Source organism: Micromys minutus (genome assembly GCF_963924665.1).
Source record: "Micromys minutus genome assembly, chromosome: 1".
Taxonomy (NCBI): domain Eukaryota; kingdom Metazoa; phylum Chordata; class Mammalia; order Rodentia; family Muridae; genus Micromys; species Micromys minutus.
Genome location: NC_137969.1, coordinates 186550685 through 186569294, shown reverse-complemented (window position 1 = coordinate 186569294; position 18610 = coordinate 186550685). Strand labels below are relative to the sequence as shown.

General features: G+C 40.6%; 1 protein-coding gene across 3 annotated transcripts in view; it reads right to left on the bottom strand.

Annotated features, from left to right (window-relative positions):
- DOCK4 (dedicator of cytokinesis 4) overlaps positions 1-18610 on the bottom strand; it is a 383278-nt gene that overhangs the window by 128807 nt on the left and 235861 nt on the right. For all 3 annotated transcript variants that reach the window (XM_080927592.1, XM_080927594.1, XM_080927593.1), the window contains exons 13-16: positions 18476-18601; positions 9955-10079; positions 8439-8601; positions 605-711 (exon numbers count right to left, since the gene is read on the bottom strand). In XM_080927592.1, coding sequence (XP_080783718.1) covers positions 605-711; positions 8439-8601; positions 9955-10079; positions 18476-18601 — 521 coding nt within the window. The remainder of the gene's footprint in view (positions 1-604; positions 712-8438; positions 8602-9954; positions 10080-18475; positions 18602-18610) is intronic.

The following is an 18610-nucleotide window of genomic DNA, read 5'->3' as shown; positions in this document are numbered from 1 at the left end:
GAGGATACATAAAGATTTATAAAATGGTATGCAACTGTGGTACTTACAGAACTATTTCTAAGGTGTATTTTATCCCATCACAATGACAGAGAGGACTTTGAGATTAACCCCTAAATTTATACAAAAAACTTATTACTAAATTAAGATGAAAAATAAGCTGTTTAAAATGAAATGTTTTAGGGTTGAGGAGCTCAGTGTTTCAGAAGTTGCTTTATATATGTACCTAACTTGTAAGGAATATACTGGACCTCCGATATCAGAATATATGTAAATATATGTGTGTGTGTGTGTGTGTATATGTGTGTGTGTCTATGTATATGAGGGTGCCTATGTAAAATGTGACATAGAAGACAGAGGACTTAGAAATAATGCTTAAAGGAAGACAGTGTCCTTGTTTATAGTTTTTTTTTTTAACTCTATGTGACCTTGAATTCAGAGATCTGCCTTCTGAGTGCTGGAGCTGAAGGGGTACACCGGCACGCCTGCTCTCCAGCCTGATTTGGAAGGGTGTCATCTTTAGTCATTTTCCCCTTTTCTAAAGCTAGAAGACATGCAGCGAGTAACCGAGCTCTGCTTGTGACCGCCAAACATCAATCACCGGTACCTTATGCACGATGAGCTCGTGGGTGCCGTCTGGGAGAGTCCTTCCATCTTCTTGCATCAGGGGCACAAAGGAGAAACCGAACAGCTTCTTCTCTCCTTTCTCCTTTGCTGTAACGGAGAGTAACGACTTGCTTACTGAAAGCACACAACTGACATCTCACACAAAAGGCATGAGCTTCGACAGCAATAGCCCCGTGCCTGGCACATATCAGGCTGTCCACACACCGGAGAGCAGCTTCTGTGGTAGACACCCTTCTGAACGCTGTACTCGTACTTCCTAAAGCTTTGGTTGCATTTTCTGCCCAGTTGCTTTCACGGGACTGGATACCTGAAATTACGTTCTAGACCATGTCTGGACTGTTTTTTGTTCTCACTACTTCCCCAGCCCCTCAGCACTTAGCTCTACTAGGGGCAGGATTCTCGCCTTTGCTTGTTTATTTTTCAAAAGGTGTCTGAGATGTAGTAGCATCTCAACAAGTGATGTTTAATGGAGAGAAGGCTGGATATGAGGAGCAAAGCTTTGTCAGTGGGCCTCTGAAAGAGACCTTTCAAGCTCTGCCCTGGTCCATGCATGAGGACAGTGCCTTTGTAGGGCTGTTTCCCTAGCTTCAGCTGAGAATCCTAGGAAAAGACTACAAATTCTAAGTTGCCATTTCCTGGGGCCTGACTGTAGTGCTCTCTAAGTCAGAGGTGAGGTAGGAACTTTTCGGATGCCAGACACCTAATCAAGGACAACCTTGGGGTAGAGAATTCTGGGTATCATTTGTAGGAAAGGAAATGGAGATCAAGGACATTAAGCAGCTTGCTCTAGAACTTTCAAGCCATCTCCGTCCTTCTAGCAAGCTGCTTTTCTCCCCACACAGAGCAAGTGTTTAAGGCTTTTAGTTCAAGTGCATTTGCCTCCAGCATGTACATATGTGAGTAGTCAGGGAGGCTCCAGGCAGGAGCCTGTGATAGCTGAAGGGTGGCTCTTCCCATCATAAGCGTGGCAGTGAATCATCATCCTTAATAAGAACAGCTCAGCTGTGGGACCCAGTGAGACCTGAGCTGAGAAGATAGATGTCCAGAGAATCTTGACCATTATTCAAAGGCTTTAGCAGTGCACTCCTCCTAACAACTTCCCCCACCACCTGATGGAAGGGGTGTGGAGTCCTTAACAAGAGGACATCCCAGGATGTGTGAACTCACTAAACGTGTGCTTCAAAGGAAGAAGACTTGCCAACTGGTTAATATCCAGTCTTGGGAGAAGGTGGAAAAAGACTGACATTTCTAAAAGCTAGCAAAGTGACAGCAGAAGCATCCAGAATAAGGTTTGCCCAAAACAGTGCAGCAACATATGATCCACAAGCCTTGTCTGGAGCTGAGGACCAAGCCCAGACCCTCAAATGCTCTACCACAGAGCTAAATCCCTAACCCCTATTCAGCTGTTTTTTATGTAGTTTGTCGGAGTCACTTTAAAAAAGAGAGCATTGAGATTCTATAGCAAGTACAATTAATAAGAAACAAAGCCAATAGGCTTTTCAAATTAACCATGTGTCATAAAACAAGACATTAACGTTAAGACCATGGCCACTGTGTGCGAGTTGAATAGACTGTTGTAGACATCTGCAGAATATTTTTCTGCTGACAAAATACCTTAAGTTCCTAGACTGTTCCTCCTAACTTTCCAGGTAGTTCTCCATTCCCCTAACCACGTTTCTCATTTCTTCTAGCACTGCCCCATTGAAACCACTGAGCGTTTTATTTGCTCCCTAGTTTTGCCTGTTCTAACTGCTGCACAGAAGTCGCACAGCACGAGGCCGTTTCAGACTGGCTTTGTTCACTGTGGTGTTCACTTAAGGCTTTCATACAGATTAGTGGCCCATTTATTTTTACTTTTGAAACTGAAATAATTTTCCTCCCCTCCTGCGCTCACCCATTGCCCCTCCCACACACTTGGTATTGGAATAACCATCTCGGGGCTCTTCCTTCTCTTTCTCCATCTCTCAGCATTCCTTAGTTGTCTATAGTTCATTTTTTTAATTACAAAAAGAAATTTATTTCAAAAGCATAAGGGACATTCACATTTAAACAAGGGAATAAACAGGTGTCCTTGCAGAAGAAAAAGATTCATGGCATGAAGATTTTCTTTCAAAATTCTGAAGCAAAAAGAACACTAAGTTATGAACTACTGACTAGGCAAAAACTAGGAAGCCAAAGGATAAGGAGGGGATGAATGCAGTGGGGTCTGCAGTAGACATGGGGCCAAGTTACCTCTTCTGAGTTTACAAAAACCCCAGAAAAGAGAGGAAAAATTACTGTGTTCAAATTTACATTGCTATAGTCTGATTCCTCTTTGTACTTGAAGTGGCTCTAGGCCATGGCTGATCTATCCCTGAGGTCCATAACTAGATGGTCACAGTATTCAAGGGGCAATCCTATGTTCCTATGTCTGTTGAGATTCCAAGGGAGCCTGGATTCAGCTCAGTCTTGTGGGATGTTCAGAGTTTATTGTCCATAGTTGAGCCGACCAAGTTCTCATGCTCATTTGCATCATTCTAGATTTGCAGAAATATTTTTGCCATAAATACGTGAAGTGATTCTCACAAAGGAGATTGATTTTCCCCCCAGTGTAGAACTGATGGTAATGAAGATACCTGTGTACAAATCAAAACCTCAAAAACAAAACAAAACAAATTAACAAACCATTGGAAATGTCATCTGAATTTCTGCTTTAAATAGCAAACTTGGAGAAGGAAGATTAACCACGGAACAAAAAAAACATATTGAAACATTCAAACAAAAGACAGAGTCTTTTATATATAATATATAAATATATAATTTATATATAATTCTTTATCTAGAGTTGGGCCCCATGAGATTTACTCCTCCTGTGTTAGCATATCTATTGGTGTGATAAAGACATCCCATTTAAGCACTGAGAGCCCAAAGTCTCTCAGTCTCTACACACTGTCCAGTTGGGGATTTCTTTGTTAATCACCATCCACTGTAAAGAGAAGTTCTGGACATGGGTTGGACAATGCTCAACTGAGTCCCAGCCTAGTGTGGCTGCTTTGGATCACTGGTAGAGCAGTTCTGTGGGTGGGTAAAGCCACAAAGGACTGGAGAGGGGCTGGAAGAAATGGTTGAAAGAGACTACCAATAAGAACTAGGGGATCCTGTTTCTGTAACCAAGAGGCCCAGTCTCTAAGGCATTCACAAAAATATTTTAAAATTAAAATGGCCTCCAGATTACCAGTTTTTCCTTTCATGGATCTGTTCCTGCATATAAAAAGTCATTGCCAAACCCACAGTCATCTTAATTTTCTTCTATGTTACCTTCCAGGACTTTTACAGTTTAATATTTTACATTTACAACTATAACTCAATTTGAGTTAATTGTTTTTCTTTAAATAATATAAGGTCTGTAGTTAGATTTTAATTTTATCCGAGAATGAGCAGATTACCAGTACCCTGTACCACTATGGACTTGACTTTGCTTCTTTGTAAAAGATCTTTTAGCTATCTATATCCACCTATATCTGGGCTCTCCTGTGTGTCCAACTGATATTTTGTCTAGTCCTTAATACTAGCATATTGTGTTAATTACTGTAGTTGTTTTGGAACTTGATGTATAGTCTAGTAGAACCTTGAACCCTTTATCCTGCCATCTCTACTTGCTGAGTGCTGGAATTAGAGGCTTGTGCCACCACCTGCTATATATCGTGCCAGGTATTGAACTTGGGGCTTTGTGCTTGCTGGGCAAGCATTCTACCAACTAAGATACACCCCAACCCCAAACCACTTTATGGTAGGTCATGCAATGTCATTCCTCCAACATATATTGCCTATGCTGGATCTTTTGCTTTTTATATCAACTTAAAAATCTGTTTTGTTTTCACTTATTCATTAAAAAATGGGCTGAGATTTTTTTAAACTAGGGTCACATTGGGCCTACAGATTCAGTTAAGACACCTTGACAATACTGAGTTGTTCCGGCCACAAACATGATTCCATTGTAGATGTTCTTAAATAGTTCGTCTCTATTCTTTGTATTTTCTTTTCCTTCCCTCCTTCTCATTCTTAAACTTACTTTCATTTCTAGGATCTTAAATATTAATTCTTCATCTTATGTATCACAAACAGCTGACATGTAATCGGACCAATTCTCTTGGAAACTGCTTTTCTTTGGCCTTTTGAATTTCTTAATTGCCCTTTTTTTTTTTTTTTTTAACAACTTTATTTTACAAAACAAAGATAAATGTACAGATCTTAAGCATTTTTTTTGCATAAAATTATACAATACGTTTTTGTCAGTACTTTTTTTCAGATTTTAAAATAATTTTTACATAAAACTGTATGAATATATTTTTTAGTCAGTACTTGATATTTTTAAAGGTTTGATAGTATGCATTGAAAACCTAATAGTTACAATGAGCATAAAGTACATGTAAAACAAAATGTAACATGGAAATAGTTAAAGTTTTCTTGTTGTATAAAGATTTTTTTGTTTTGTTTTATTTTGTTTTCTTTATTTCTTGGACTTCATACAGTCTGTGAGTTGTTTCTGGGGCAGTGCGAGATTGCCCTTCAACCTTCTGGCAAGTTTTCTTAATGTTCTCGGGCAACTCTTCATTTCCCCAGCTGTAAATGTGCCCTAGCTGTCCATTCTTAGACTTCCCTCTGCTGTCAAACTTACTACTCAGGCACTTCACCCAGTCTGTTGACTTTAAAATAATCAAAATAGATGCTGTGCTGGAGATAGAACAGGCTGGATCACACCCACTGGAAACAGGCATCTTTGTCTAAGTCAACATTCCATAAAGTCATGTTAGTGCTTAAAAGTTGAAACAATAACAGCATGGAGGCCAGCAAATATGACAGATCCAAGCTAGCCCTGTACCCAGGATTGCTTATTAAATATTCACAGCAGACCATTAGCCCACACGCAAGTTTTCAACTCAGACTTTGGGATGTGTAGTGGAAGTCAAATCTCTTAAGATGGAATGTCTGGTTTCTGCCACCCATCTCCAAACAGATGGTCCCTGTTGTCTTCCCACATGATTAAATGAACATTTCATTCTCAGGATCAAATACTGGGGTCATCCTTGATGTTTCCCCCTCTTCTACATCTAATCCATGAAGAATCCATAGAAACAAATTAAATTGCCATCACCATCACTATACTCTCATTTATTTCAAGAACTGCAAAGACACCCCACCCCCCACGGCGAGAGCCAAGCCTTCTTCCTATTCCCAACTGGCCCATCTGTGGTCTGTTATTTACATAGCAGCCAGGGCCTTCCCCTAAATCAGCTCTCCTTCTTAAACAAAATCCACAGGCCTCGCCAGAACACAAAAGCCAATATAAGGCCTGGATCCCTTGTTACAGCTCCAGTCTCTTAAGTATTCTTTGAAAGTGCCAAGCACATCTCAACCTCATGCCCTCTTTACCTCCTGTTCTCCGGGCCTGGGGTTTTCTTTCCTGGGATATATCAGGCTTAGCCCGATAGTCAACTCTTTTAGTTCTTCTTGTCCCATCCCCTCATCAGAGCTCTTGCTCCTGACTGCTCCCTGTAAAGCAGCGGCATAATGTCATGACTTTCTAGCCCTCCCCATCTTCTTGGCTGGACTCGCCACTCACAGCAGCCGACCCCATCATGCAGAGAGCATGTTCCAAGACTCCTAGTGGCTGCCTGAACTACAGACAGTATTAAACCCTATACATCGATCAGATTTCCCTATACTTAAGGACCCATGGTAATCTACATGAATTAGCCCAGTAAGATATTAAGAACAGAGACACAGATATTATCAAGTTCCACATGCGATTTTCTTTTCCTTACTAAGTTTAGAATTTCCACCTTTCTTTTCACATAGAAGAAGTAACGTATTGCTTCTGCTTCTTCTTTTTTATTTGACATAAACGGGACAATAGTATCACTACTCTTGCATTTGGGGACCATCAGTAAGTACAAGAAAGGTCAACTGAACACAAGCCCTGTGATAGCTCAGCAGCTGTCGGGATAACGAGGCAGCTTAGAGCCTGACAGGCAGGTACTGTACACAGCACAGATACACAGCACAAGAAGCAATTCATAACTCAAGTTGGACAGAGTAGGGTTATGTATGATTTCTCCAAGTTACTGAAATGGGGTGTAACAAAACTTTGGAATTTTCTACTTGGTATTTAATCAGAAGTTACTGAAAGCACGGGAAACATGGCTGCAGATACAGGGCACCCACAGTCTCATATACTTATTGTTCATCCGTCGGCCCTCCCAGTAAATGCTCAGTGAGAGGAGGAACCTTGCTGTGCTCTGGGATATGGTTCTAGCTCCGGGAAAATTGGTTGGCACACAATAGGTGTTCACTTTTATGACTAAATAAGTCATGTTTTATGAATAAGTAATATTACTCACACAGGAATACCTGAAGCTCCATGTAATAAAATGATTACACCAGGGATTTACATTTGGTAGGATTGTGGGGATTTTGTTTTTTTTCTTTTTCCTGTGGCTAGTTCTTCTGAATTAAACCAAAACTGTGAACAATGTTTTAATTCCGAGGCTGAGAGTGTGGAAACCAAACAGACTTTACTTAGACATGCCATTTGTCCTGCTCTCCAGGTTGTGCACTGCAGGCTTTCCTGAACGCTCCAGTTCATTGTCTCCTTTATCTCCCTCTACCTTTTTCGTATTTTGGAACTAAAGCCAATGACAGCTCCAAGTAAGAAGAAAGGCTGGCAGAAAGAACAGCATAGCAGCCCCAAGTCCACAAGTACCCCCCATGTCCCTGCCCTGGGACTCCCCAGGATTTAGAAAGTAAGAATTGCACCTCATCTCCCTGAATTTTTTGTTTTGGTTTTTCAAGACAAGGTTTCTCTGTAGATCTCTGGCTGTCCTAGAACTAGTTCTGTAGATCAGGCTAGCCCACTCATAGAGATCTTCCTGCTTCTGCCTCCTGGGTGATGGTGTTAAAGGCATGCACCACAATCACCACCTGGCTCTCTTGCTTATTTAAGCACCCCCATAAATCGAATTTATAGACACTACTTGGTCAATCCTGAAAAACAAAAAAAATGCCATATCTCTGATGACAGGCACAGTTCCTCCACTTGAGTTCTGGTGAAGGGCATACTGCACCCCTAATAATGTGATTCTTCTCTGTTGCTTGGCATTCTTCTCCCAAAGCAAGATTCTCTAGAACCTTGCGAATCGCTCCCTCTGGTAAGTGCCTACATGTCAGAGGCATAGTAGTGTCAGAAGACTCCTAGTCTAGAGCTAGAGGAGGCAGAAAACCAGCTTGAAAAGGTAGCAAAGACAGCAAACTAACTGAAATAAAACTGAAGATGTGACTAATAATGTCCACAAGGACAAGCCTATTTCTGTCTTGAGCTGCTTAAATCTGCAAAATGAGATAATTATTTTATCTCATTTCAGCAACGTCTAGAACAGTGATGCAGACATACACAAATCAGCACAAACCTGAGCTTCACCAATGCTTTCCTAGTGGCTTCACATGCCCAGAAAATTCCCAGGGGGCTTCCCAGAGCTGAGTCAGCTTCCTGGTAATACCAGCAGATCAGGATTGCCCAAGCCCACTAGGCAAGTGCAGTTTTTCTAATGCTGTGTTTCCCCCTTCTGTTCAAACATTCTAGGTTGTAAGTGATGAGCCACCAAATTACAGAGAATCCCTGGCTTCTGGTGCTTTCTTTCATGTCCGTCCCCTCACTTCAGGGCTCCCACCGCTTGGCTTCTTCCCTCTCCTTTGTCACCTTTTCTATAGATCTGCCCACAATAAGTACAGGACCCACCCCCAAGCCCACAAAGCTGCAGGTCCACCCCCACACTTACTGGAACAATGCCGGAACTCAAAGCGGATGTGGGAGCCCCGGAATTTATCCACAGGAATGGGAAGTTTCAGCAGCTCTGACCACCTGGGACTGTTGTTATGGTAAAGCACAAAGGAGTGGTACTCACTAGCCAGTGGCTCTCCAGAGCCAAAGGAGATAAAGTCCTAATAAAGAAACACACAAGTTAAAGTCAGCTTCATTCAGACTCTTCCACAGCAGGCAGAGCATTCACTGCTGATTGCCTGCTTACAAGCATCATTCCAAGGGGCATTACCTATCCTTTCTGTGTTCTTTCTGGATTTGTTCTACCCAGTGAGGAGACCAGTTTGATTCTGAACCTGGTTCTCCATGGCCTACTATGCCAAGTGTGGGATGTGATATAAGAATTCAACTCCTGGAAACCACATTCCTAGCCCACCCTGGAGGCTCTTTAATGATCCAGGGGTGGTTGAGAAGGCCCAATGCAACCTTTAGAATTGTGGCTCTCAACATCTGGGTCCCAGGAACCCTTCACAGAGGTTGTTTAAGACCATCAGAGAAAACAGATAATGACATTATGATATAGCAATGAAAATGATTTTATGGTGTGTGGGGGGGAGGGTTACCACAATATGAGGAATTATATTCAAGAGTCACAGCATTAGGAAGGTTGAGAATCACTGCTTTTGAAGAACAGGCAAACATACTGTGAAACAAGCTGTATTCAGAGAAAACGCTTCTTCTAGAAAATGGGCTGTTATTGATTCCCCAAGTAACAAGTAATACCAAACAAAAATACATACATACATACATACATACATACATTCATACATACATACATAACTAAACATGGTAGGCTTTGTTGTTGTTGTTTGTTTGTTTGTTGAGACAGGGTTTCTGTGTGCAGCCTTGGCTGTCCTGGAATTCACTTGGTAGACCAGGCTAGCCTCATACTGAGAGATCTGCCTGTCTCTGCTTCCCAGGTGTTGGGATTAAAGTCCTTAGCCAGCAAGTCCAATAGTTTTTGTTTGTTTATTCTGTTTTGCTTTGCTTTGTTTTGTTTTTTTCCCCAATTGCTAGAACAAAAATATTTGGAAAAAAAAATAAATGATATTAAAATACTGTATTTAAGGAATGACTGCTATGATAAAATTATTGTTTTATATATAGTCAGCAAAATGTAATGTACTGTTTGGTTTTGTAATATCTTTTCTGTAAAGGATCTTAGTGAGTTTTTAAGGCTTTTTAAAATGTATATGAGTGCTCTGTTTACATGTGTGCCTGCTTGATAGGACAGCATCAGACCCCATTACAGATGGTTGAGAGCCACCATGTGAGTGCTGGGAATTGAACTCAGACCCCAAGTGCTTTTAACCGCTGAGCCATCTCTCTGGCTCCTTGATGAACTTTAAGAAGAAAATAGGAAGCCCATACAGAGTTAAAAGAGAAAACACTGCAATGAGAGATTAAATGATCACAGGTAAAGGTGAAGCCAAGGCAAGGGTTGCCATCCCGATGGCCATCCAGAATGAACATACCTTTAAGGGCTGACCATTACTGTCTACAATGAACATTGTAACTTCCACATTTCTGGCCACACTCTTGCCTCCTTTCTCAAATTCTCCCCTTTCAACGGTGATATATAAATCATTCCTCATTTCACCTGTTGAAAAATGAAAGCAAGAACATGTTACATATATTAGGACATGTAATACTCTACCAAGAGAAACTTTAGGTTATAGAAACATGTGGCTACTGTTACAGTGCACATATGAAAGTCTCGAGGCATTCAACACTTTTATTAACAGTCTTTACCGTCACAGCCCATGAACATTGGAGAAGGGTACAGGCTGGGCTCCGTGACCCTGGTACTGCACTGCAGCCAATGGGCGTTCAGGAGACAAATGAGGTGTTTGAGGAAGAGGGAGCTGTCTCACCTTTCCCAATATTTCCTTCATTTCATTTATAAAGTGTGATTTAAAATGACAGCCTAGCGGTGATAGCTCTCAGAAGCCTGCATTATTAGTTTATAGGCTTGCAGCTCCTTAGAGGGAAGAAAAACCTAAACGGAATGCAATGGCAGGGTCTGCGAAGAGAACAATTACAACAGAAATCGTTTCCAAAACTCATGACCTCACTGCTGAAAGAATCCATTATTGCTTTGTGAATAGATGTGGAATAACTCAGCCACACAAACTCAACGTATTATTTCATACCATGTATATTATACCATACTGTAAAACAAACGAGACAGAGCCTAGATTCAAACTTTGTCAAGATACATAAGAATCAGCTGTAGTTTTACCTCGGTGGTTTATAAAATTTTGGTTTTCTTATAATATGACCCTTTTCTTATTACTCCAGGAAGCAAAAGCTGAAGCCAACTGGAAAACTTAGAAGGAAAGGACTGGGAGTAAGTCAGTAGGCAAATCACTAGTCCTGCAGAGTGAAGGGCAAGGCCAGCATCTCAGCTCATTTAACAGATAAGTCAAAGTAATATTATTTTCGATTAAAACCAATAAATTTGCAAATTCTCTATAAGGAAGCAAATCACCAGAAGAAAAAAATAATCATGCACACATATATCCGCAGCTGGAGTTTTGTAAAATTTCCTGGTTAAAGCTGTTACAAAAAGCTGCCCAGTTCTCCAATACCAGGGAGTAGGCGATAAGTCTAGTCACCTTCTTCCACAAAGACCATGGCTTATGGTGGTCCCCTTGCTGATGAGGACACAGATAGGCATGAAACAGAGAACTGTGTAAAGTCTAAGAAGCATTAAACTTTAACTTTCCTTTAAAAGAGCACATAAAACACACTTTAGTGGAACAGTTGATAGAGAGGTCTCATGAATTCCAGAATTCTCCCACAGCTCAGAAAAGCCAACTTCAGAAAACAGTGAACTTATAAAGACAGGAGAAAAGTAACGCATTTCAACACATTTAAGATTGTGTATAGCCAGGTGTGGTGGCACACATCTGTAATCAGAGTACTTGGACCCATAGAAGCATTTGGATCTCTATGAGTTTAAGACCAGTCTGGCTCTACACAGCAAGTTCTAGGCCAGCTAAGGCTACATAGTAGGACTGTGTTGTTACCCCTTCTCATGAAACTATATTTCTTCAAAGGTTTTTGTTTAACTGCTTCCACACATTTCAATTTCTAGACAGGAATTAAAAATTTCACAAGATTTCTATCTCTTTTATAACTGACCTCATTACAATGAAGATGGTTCCAGGGACCGTCACAGATATGAAACTCCATAAATGGTCAACTTCCTTACATAAGCTAGTATGATTATTTGTGTAGGACTGACATACATTTTCTAGCATGCTTGAAATCATATCACTTCTATCCAATGCCATGTTAATAGTTACAATGCTGCATTGTTTAGAGGACAATAAATAGAAAGAAAAAAGTTTGTCCATATTGAGTGTTTTCAATTCTAAGATTACTGAATCTGATGAATTGTAAGTTGTAGATATAAAGGGCCATGTGCGCACGCGTGCATACACACATACACACACACACACACACACACACACACACACACACACACACACACAATCTCTCTCTCTCTCTATATATATATATCATATAAATAGAAATTTATATATTTATATACATATATGTATACATATACACATAATATACAAATAAGGTATATATCTATATATTCTTTATACACAATCACTTCTTTAATGATATTTAGTTTAGAAATTCCATCACAAAATCAGCAATAAATGAGCCATTTTTTTTTTTTGTCTGAATAAAATCTTGACACAAAGTTTAGTGTGGACTGTATATATCTGTTCAGTGAGCTGTGTAGAAGGCCATTTTTGACAACAATTTTTCCACTAACAGACCTGGCAAATAAGAGAACAATACTTAAATCAAGATACGCTGATGATTTTAACTAACAATTTTTTTGCTTCATAGCATAAGTACCACACCTCAGAGACTATGAACCACAAGAAAGGATTCACTGTCCTGAAAAAAACATCCAGATTTGTTGTGTTCTGTCTCCTCTAGTGGAGATGGGCAGCATGAACTGGATTCAGGACTTTATTAATCAAAAAAATAAAAATAAAAATAGAGCATAAAGTTGGAAGGGGAACAGGGTAGGGAGGAAGACGGAAGTAGTAGTAGACAGAGGTGGCCAATATACATTATATGAATGTTTAACACTTTGAAAGAACACATATCACTATTTTCAAAAACAGAAAAGCCTTATACACAAGCTTCAATAGTCTTCTCCTAAACTGTTACCGTTCCTCTACACCCTCCTTCCATCTTTGCGAATCCTTTAGATTAAATACGATTCCTCTGCAGAGCTAACTCATGATGAGAAGACAGCTTCCTCTGGTGGCATTCTACATATGCCTCTCTCCAGGAATTCTGCAGCTTCTTATGTTCCAATACCACAAGGTGCCACATTTCGCCAAAATATACAGAAGGAGAAAGTTGAAACAAGTGCTAATTAAAATCAACGTACTTGAAGACTCTGGAGAAAACTAATGAGCCCAACTGGTGTTAGAAAAGCACGTTGGGTAATTAAGAGACAAACTGTAAAGTATGAAATGGAGTGCCAGTGTGAGCTGTTATTTTTGTGACAATGTTTATTAAGACCTCAGATCTCTCGGATTCATTGCTCTCTCTTCTCTTTAGCAGGTCCACTGGCTAGGAAGCCTATGTACACCTGAAGGTTCCTCAAAATACTGTAGGCCAGAAAAAGGTAAGGACACATTAGTGGGAACAAAGCACTTCAATGGGTGAAGTCAATAGGATGACTGAGTGATCATCTGAAGAAAATGAGCAAGATCTCTGTCTTAAGAGTCACTCCTGGTTCCTTAGTGCTGTCCTGTGATTGCTCTGGACACAGGCATAAAATGCACGTGAGCTTTATCATGGAACCACTGTACAGAGCCATGGCAGGGCCAGCCCAGCTCTTTCTCTGAACATTTAAAATTTATGGAATTAGAGGAAAAACTCTCCCTCTGTTACAAACAAGAAATATGCAAATGACCTAGGATTTTTCTACACATACTTAGATAGCTGGTGATAGTAACAGGCCAGCACATTGAATACCCTTCCTTGAAAAGCCCAAACTCTTCTGAGCACCAACATGACATGCAGAGTCAAAGATATCAGCATTCCAGAGTTTTATTGTAGGGATGCTCAACCTATAAGTTTCATGTACTTTTTTTTTTTTTTTTTAATTTGAGACAGAGTTTTACTATATAGTCTTGGCTGGCCTGTAACTATGCAGACCAGGCTGACCTCAGACTCATGGAGATCCACCTGCCTCTGTCTCCTCCCAAGCGCTGGTATTAAAGGTGTGTGCCACCACTCCTGACCCTGTGGAAAGTTTTCAAAATTCTAACACACCTCTAGAGTCTCAAACACTTCTGGTCTTAACAGTATTGGACTGGGGTACTTCACTACAGTAGTAGTTCCAGCAACATGAACAACAGGGCACTGAATGCCTGCTAGGAGTTGGGTTCTTCATGAAGCACTTGGATGTCTAGCTAGGTCTTGTCTTGCATTTATAGGAAGGCACAATCCATTTAGATGAAACTGTGTGTAAGGGAACTCTCTCACTAGAGAATTCAGCTGTTATCACCACAGGAGACTTGAGCAAGGAATTGGTCAGACCAGTCTTGAAATATTAATATCAATTCTGGGAACCATCTGAGTCTGTCTGGTCTGACCTAGAAGGAAATCCTCCATCTCTCTCTAGTCACTGACATCTTCTGACTGAAAGTCTACCATCCCTGCATGTGACTTGGGGTCCAAATCTAACATGAGTGATGGCTCCAATGTGACCCAGAATCTTCGAGACTCCCACTAAAGCTTAGTGAACTTTAAATTTAGGAAATATTTACAAGCTTAGGCAGGCCCGAAATTTGTGCTCTTCGTTCCTCAGACTTAAGTTGCTGGGATTAGAGGCATGGGGAATCTTGACCGAATATATTTTTAAGTAAGATTAAATCATAACATCCTAATTTCTATCTATTTTCTCCAAAATGAGGATTACTGCAGGATTAATTCCATCGGCTATGTGTGCTTCTTTACCAGTAAGTAGCAAATCATAATTTAAAAGAATAAAATTCCTTTTTTAAAAAAATCACTATGGAAACATTTATCATATTATTATCCCAGACCTATAAATCACCAAGTTATTTGCAAAATAAATAGATCTTGAATGCAATATCAAAATTAGTCTCTAGATCTCGGTCCCTGTGTCCTCACACCCTACCTTGGCAGTTATACTTAATTCTCTTTAGGGTTAGAATCCTGAAATATTTACAGGAAGCCCCAGGAAGTATTAATGATGGGGTTTCTAACAAAACGTGACAGTTTAACCAATCACTCGGTGGGAGCTTGCGTCCAGGGAACAGGGCATAAGCCAGAAATATGAAGAGGGGACAAGATGAAGACAAGGACAGATTCACCTGGAATATACACCTAAAGTAGAAATGAGTGCTTAAGGCCAGGCAGAGAGGAACAGAGTGGAACAGCCAGCCTCTGATGACACATCATAAGACACATTGGAGAGCTGTTCCAAGACGTCTGAGGGAACCCAGACCTTCCTCATACTCTGCATGTCTTAGGTCTGGTTTGCATGGGATCTGTTAAAGATGTTGAGGGCCAGGCTGTCCAATATAGTAACTACTTCCATGTGGCAACTGAGCAATTGAACTGTGACTTGGCTATAGAGAGATAGGCTGTAAACATCCAACACTCAGCAGCTTTCAAAGACTGAGACTGGAAAACGTGTGAATAACTCATTAGAAAGTTTTCACATGGATTACCTACTAAGGTACTATTTTGGGATTCACTGACTTAAATGGTATGCTGCTAAAATTAATTTTACCCCTTCTTATTTCTTTTTAAGCAGTGGCTACTCATTATTTAAAATTACATTTGGGCTCACCCTGCATTTTTGTGGAGAGCGGTGATTTAAATATTTAGCTACCATAGCGATCTTGTTAAGGGTGTTGTTTTCCTAATTTCTTTCTTGGCCTCTTTATCATTTGTATAAAGGAGAGCTACTACTTTCCTTGACTTAATTTTGTATCTGGCCACTTTGCTCAAGGCATTTATCAGCTATAAGAGTTCTCTGGTAAAAAAAATTTAGGGATATCTTATGTATACTATCATATCATCCACAAATAGCAATACTTTGACTTCTTCCCTTCCAACTTGTACCCTCCTGATCTCCTTTAGCTGTCTAATTGCATTGGTTAGAACTGCAAGTTCTATATTGAATAGAAAGGGAAAGAGTGGGCAGCTTGTCTTATCCCTGATTTGAGTGGAATTGCTTTAAGTTTCTTTCCATTTAGTTTGATGTAGGCTATTGGCTTGCTGTATATTGCTTCCATTATATTTAGGTACATGTCCTGTAACCCTGATTTCTCTAATACTCTTAACATGAAAGGAAGTTGGGTTGGTGAATCAAGGCCTCCCTGCACATATATATAGCAGATGTCAACTTGGTCTTCTCATGGGTACTGAACAACTGGAGCAGGGGCTGTCCCAAAAGCTGCTGCCTGCAAGTGAGGTATGTTCTAGCAGTGGGAGAGGAAGTGCCTGGCCTCAAAGAGACTTGAAGTGCCAGGGTGGGAGAATACCTGGAGGGGGGGGAGGTGACTTCCTCTTGCTCAGAGAGAGGATCTGAAAATGGGTGACCAGGAAGGAGAGCAGTGAGTGGAATAAAAAGTAAATAAGGAAAAAATAAAATGTAAAAAAAGTAAAAATATTTAGCTGTTCTCCATCAAAGACTGTAGCATGAAATTCCCCTTAGAGATAGTATTTGGTTTGTACACCACAATGATAGGGCATCTTAGAAAAGGGATTTTTGTAGCTAGAAATCAGTATCCTACAATAATTAATGACAACAACAATAAATGAACAGTTAAAACAATAGGCACTCAATGTTTGATTCACAGGCTTGAGAACAAAACGGCCGACTCCTCCGCTGTCACCTTAACACTAGGGGACATGATTTCCTATACAACAGCAAGGCCTAGGTTAGGATTTCTGCTTCCAGGTCTCTCAGTTTCCAAAGGAGGCACTGGTGATATCCTACGGACCAGAAAAGAGTTCTGTGTCTGGTCCTGTCTCATTTTGCAGACAGAGCGTGTCTGTGCTAATGAACCGGGTCCTCTTGGTATGAAGTGTGCCTCACCTGATCTGACCCCAATCAGAGTTCTAGATGCAAATAAACTTTGAAGGACAGTCTAGAAAATGAGGTAGGAGGGGTCATGCCTGCAGACGGTCCACAGTTACTGTACTAGAAATTTTATTCATAAATACTTCCTCACTAGAGCAACCCACCCAAGTTTTCACTAAGCCACTAAGTCACTGGTTAGTTTGAAAGCAACACAGGACAGTACAGCAATGACTGTTTGCCACTGTAAAAATTTCCAATGAGTCTCACAGCTGTTCCCTGATGGTTACGTACCTCGTAAATCACTCTTATCACTTGGTTGGAATAGTATGAAGTCAAAGAAGACAAGAACAAAAAAAGAAGAAGAAGAAGAAGAAGAAGAAGAAGAAGAAGAAGAAGAAGAAGAAGAAGAAGAAGAAGAAGAAGAAAAAGAAGAAGTAATGAAATAGATTTTAAAAAATTTCCTTGCAGTCTCAGGGCGAGCAGAGATGTCCTTTGTCTGGAAAGACGGTTTGGGTGGAGAGCATAAACCATACATTACAGAGTTCTGCCAAAAAGAGACGGAAGCAAGCCTCATTTTCCAGCTCCTCCTGTCATTACAGCACAGAAGGGCGCAGAACCACCCAGACAAGTCTGCAGCCAGAAGTCCTGTCTCATATACTTCCACTCCTCAGTGATACAGCCCAGGGACCGAGACGAGGCATTCTCCCAGCAGCTGGCCACGCTCGGCTCTAAACATGCTTGTTATATTAGATTTGCCCATCAATTTGCTTCCCAGTGGGATGAATGTTTTTCTTTTTTGTTAAGGAGGAAATACCAGTTATTTATAGCAACTAGAAGAAATGATGAAAGGTTGACGTGCCCCTGGTAGCATGTCACCACGCATGTCACCACGCACACAGATCCATATACAGTCATTTTCCACAACAGTCCTGCAGGACTCTGATGATGACTGGGCCAGGCCGTGCCGCCAAACCTTCCCGGCTGCTCCCCCAGCTTGGCCTGCAGGAATGAATCTCAGTCAAGAGATCAGTAAATGGGACAGCGGGCAATACAGAACATGCGTCGGCCGCTTGGTCTCAGAGCTGGCCTTGGAGTTGTCCCTCGGGGTATCAGCAGGTGCTTATTATTAGCATTAAGGAGAGCAATAACTTGGGGAAGGGCTGGAATAATTTGTTCTGAAGATCCTACTGTTTGAATAATAATAAAATATATATATATATATAAAGTAAAATGACCTCACTCAATATATGACATATTCCTAAGTCATATTAAAAGTAAAGATTTCATCTTTGAAGAGGTACTAAAAATGTTTGATGATGAAATCAAACCTTGCAGCTTTATTGTTACACCCTCTCCTCATTCCCTCATCTCCCACATCCTCATCATCACCTTCTTTACTATTCCGATGTGTGCATCCTCTTCACTCCTTACACATTTTAAAACTCAAAAGCAAGTTTTTTAAAACATATATTTGATATTTTGATCATCTCTATATAACTCATTTTGTTTTGTGCTTATATTGTTTCCATGTTTAGAAACAAATAAAAAAACCAAAACCAAACAAACAAAAGAAAAACAAACCAAATGAACAACAGGCCTAGGAGGATATCACCTAATATGACCTGAACTTTTCCACAAGGAGATCAGGTATTTTTTGGATGGATTCTCAGCTTTGGCTGTCCTTAACAGTTATAAGAGAAATTTTGCATGGCCACCAGACAGAGGTCCTTCACTTCAGATAACAGTTTTTCATTTGCTCCTTACCTCACTTAGTTTTCCCACGGGCCCTCGAAAACCCCTCAAAGCTGACAATCTGACAGTTTCGAGTGTCAAAAGCAGACAATGTATACACCCTTCACCATTGGGGGACACACCAAGTCACCTACCAGGCATGATAATGTCGGAAAAACCCAGTTTCCGCGTGATGGATACTCCGTGAGAGAACACGGAGGAGTATTCTCTTCTGATCTGTTCAATGTCTCCGTGTAACAGCTGCAGGGAAACTGCTAACCCTAAAACAA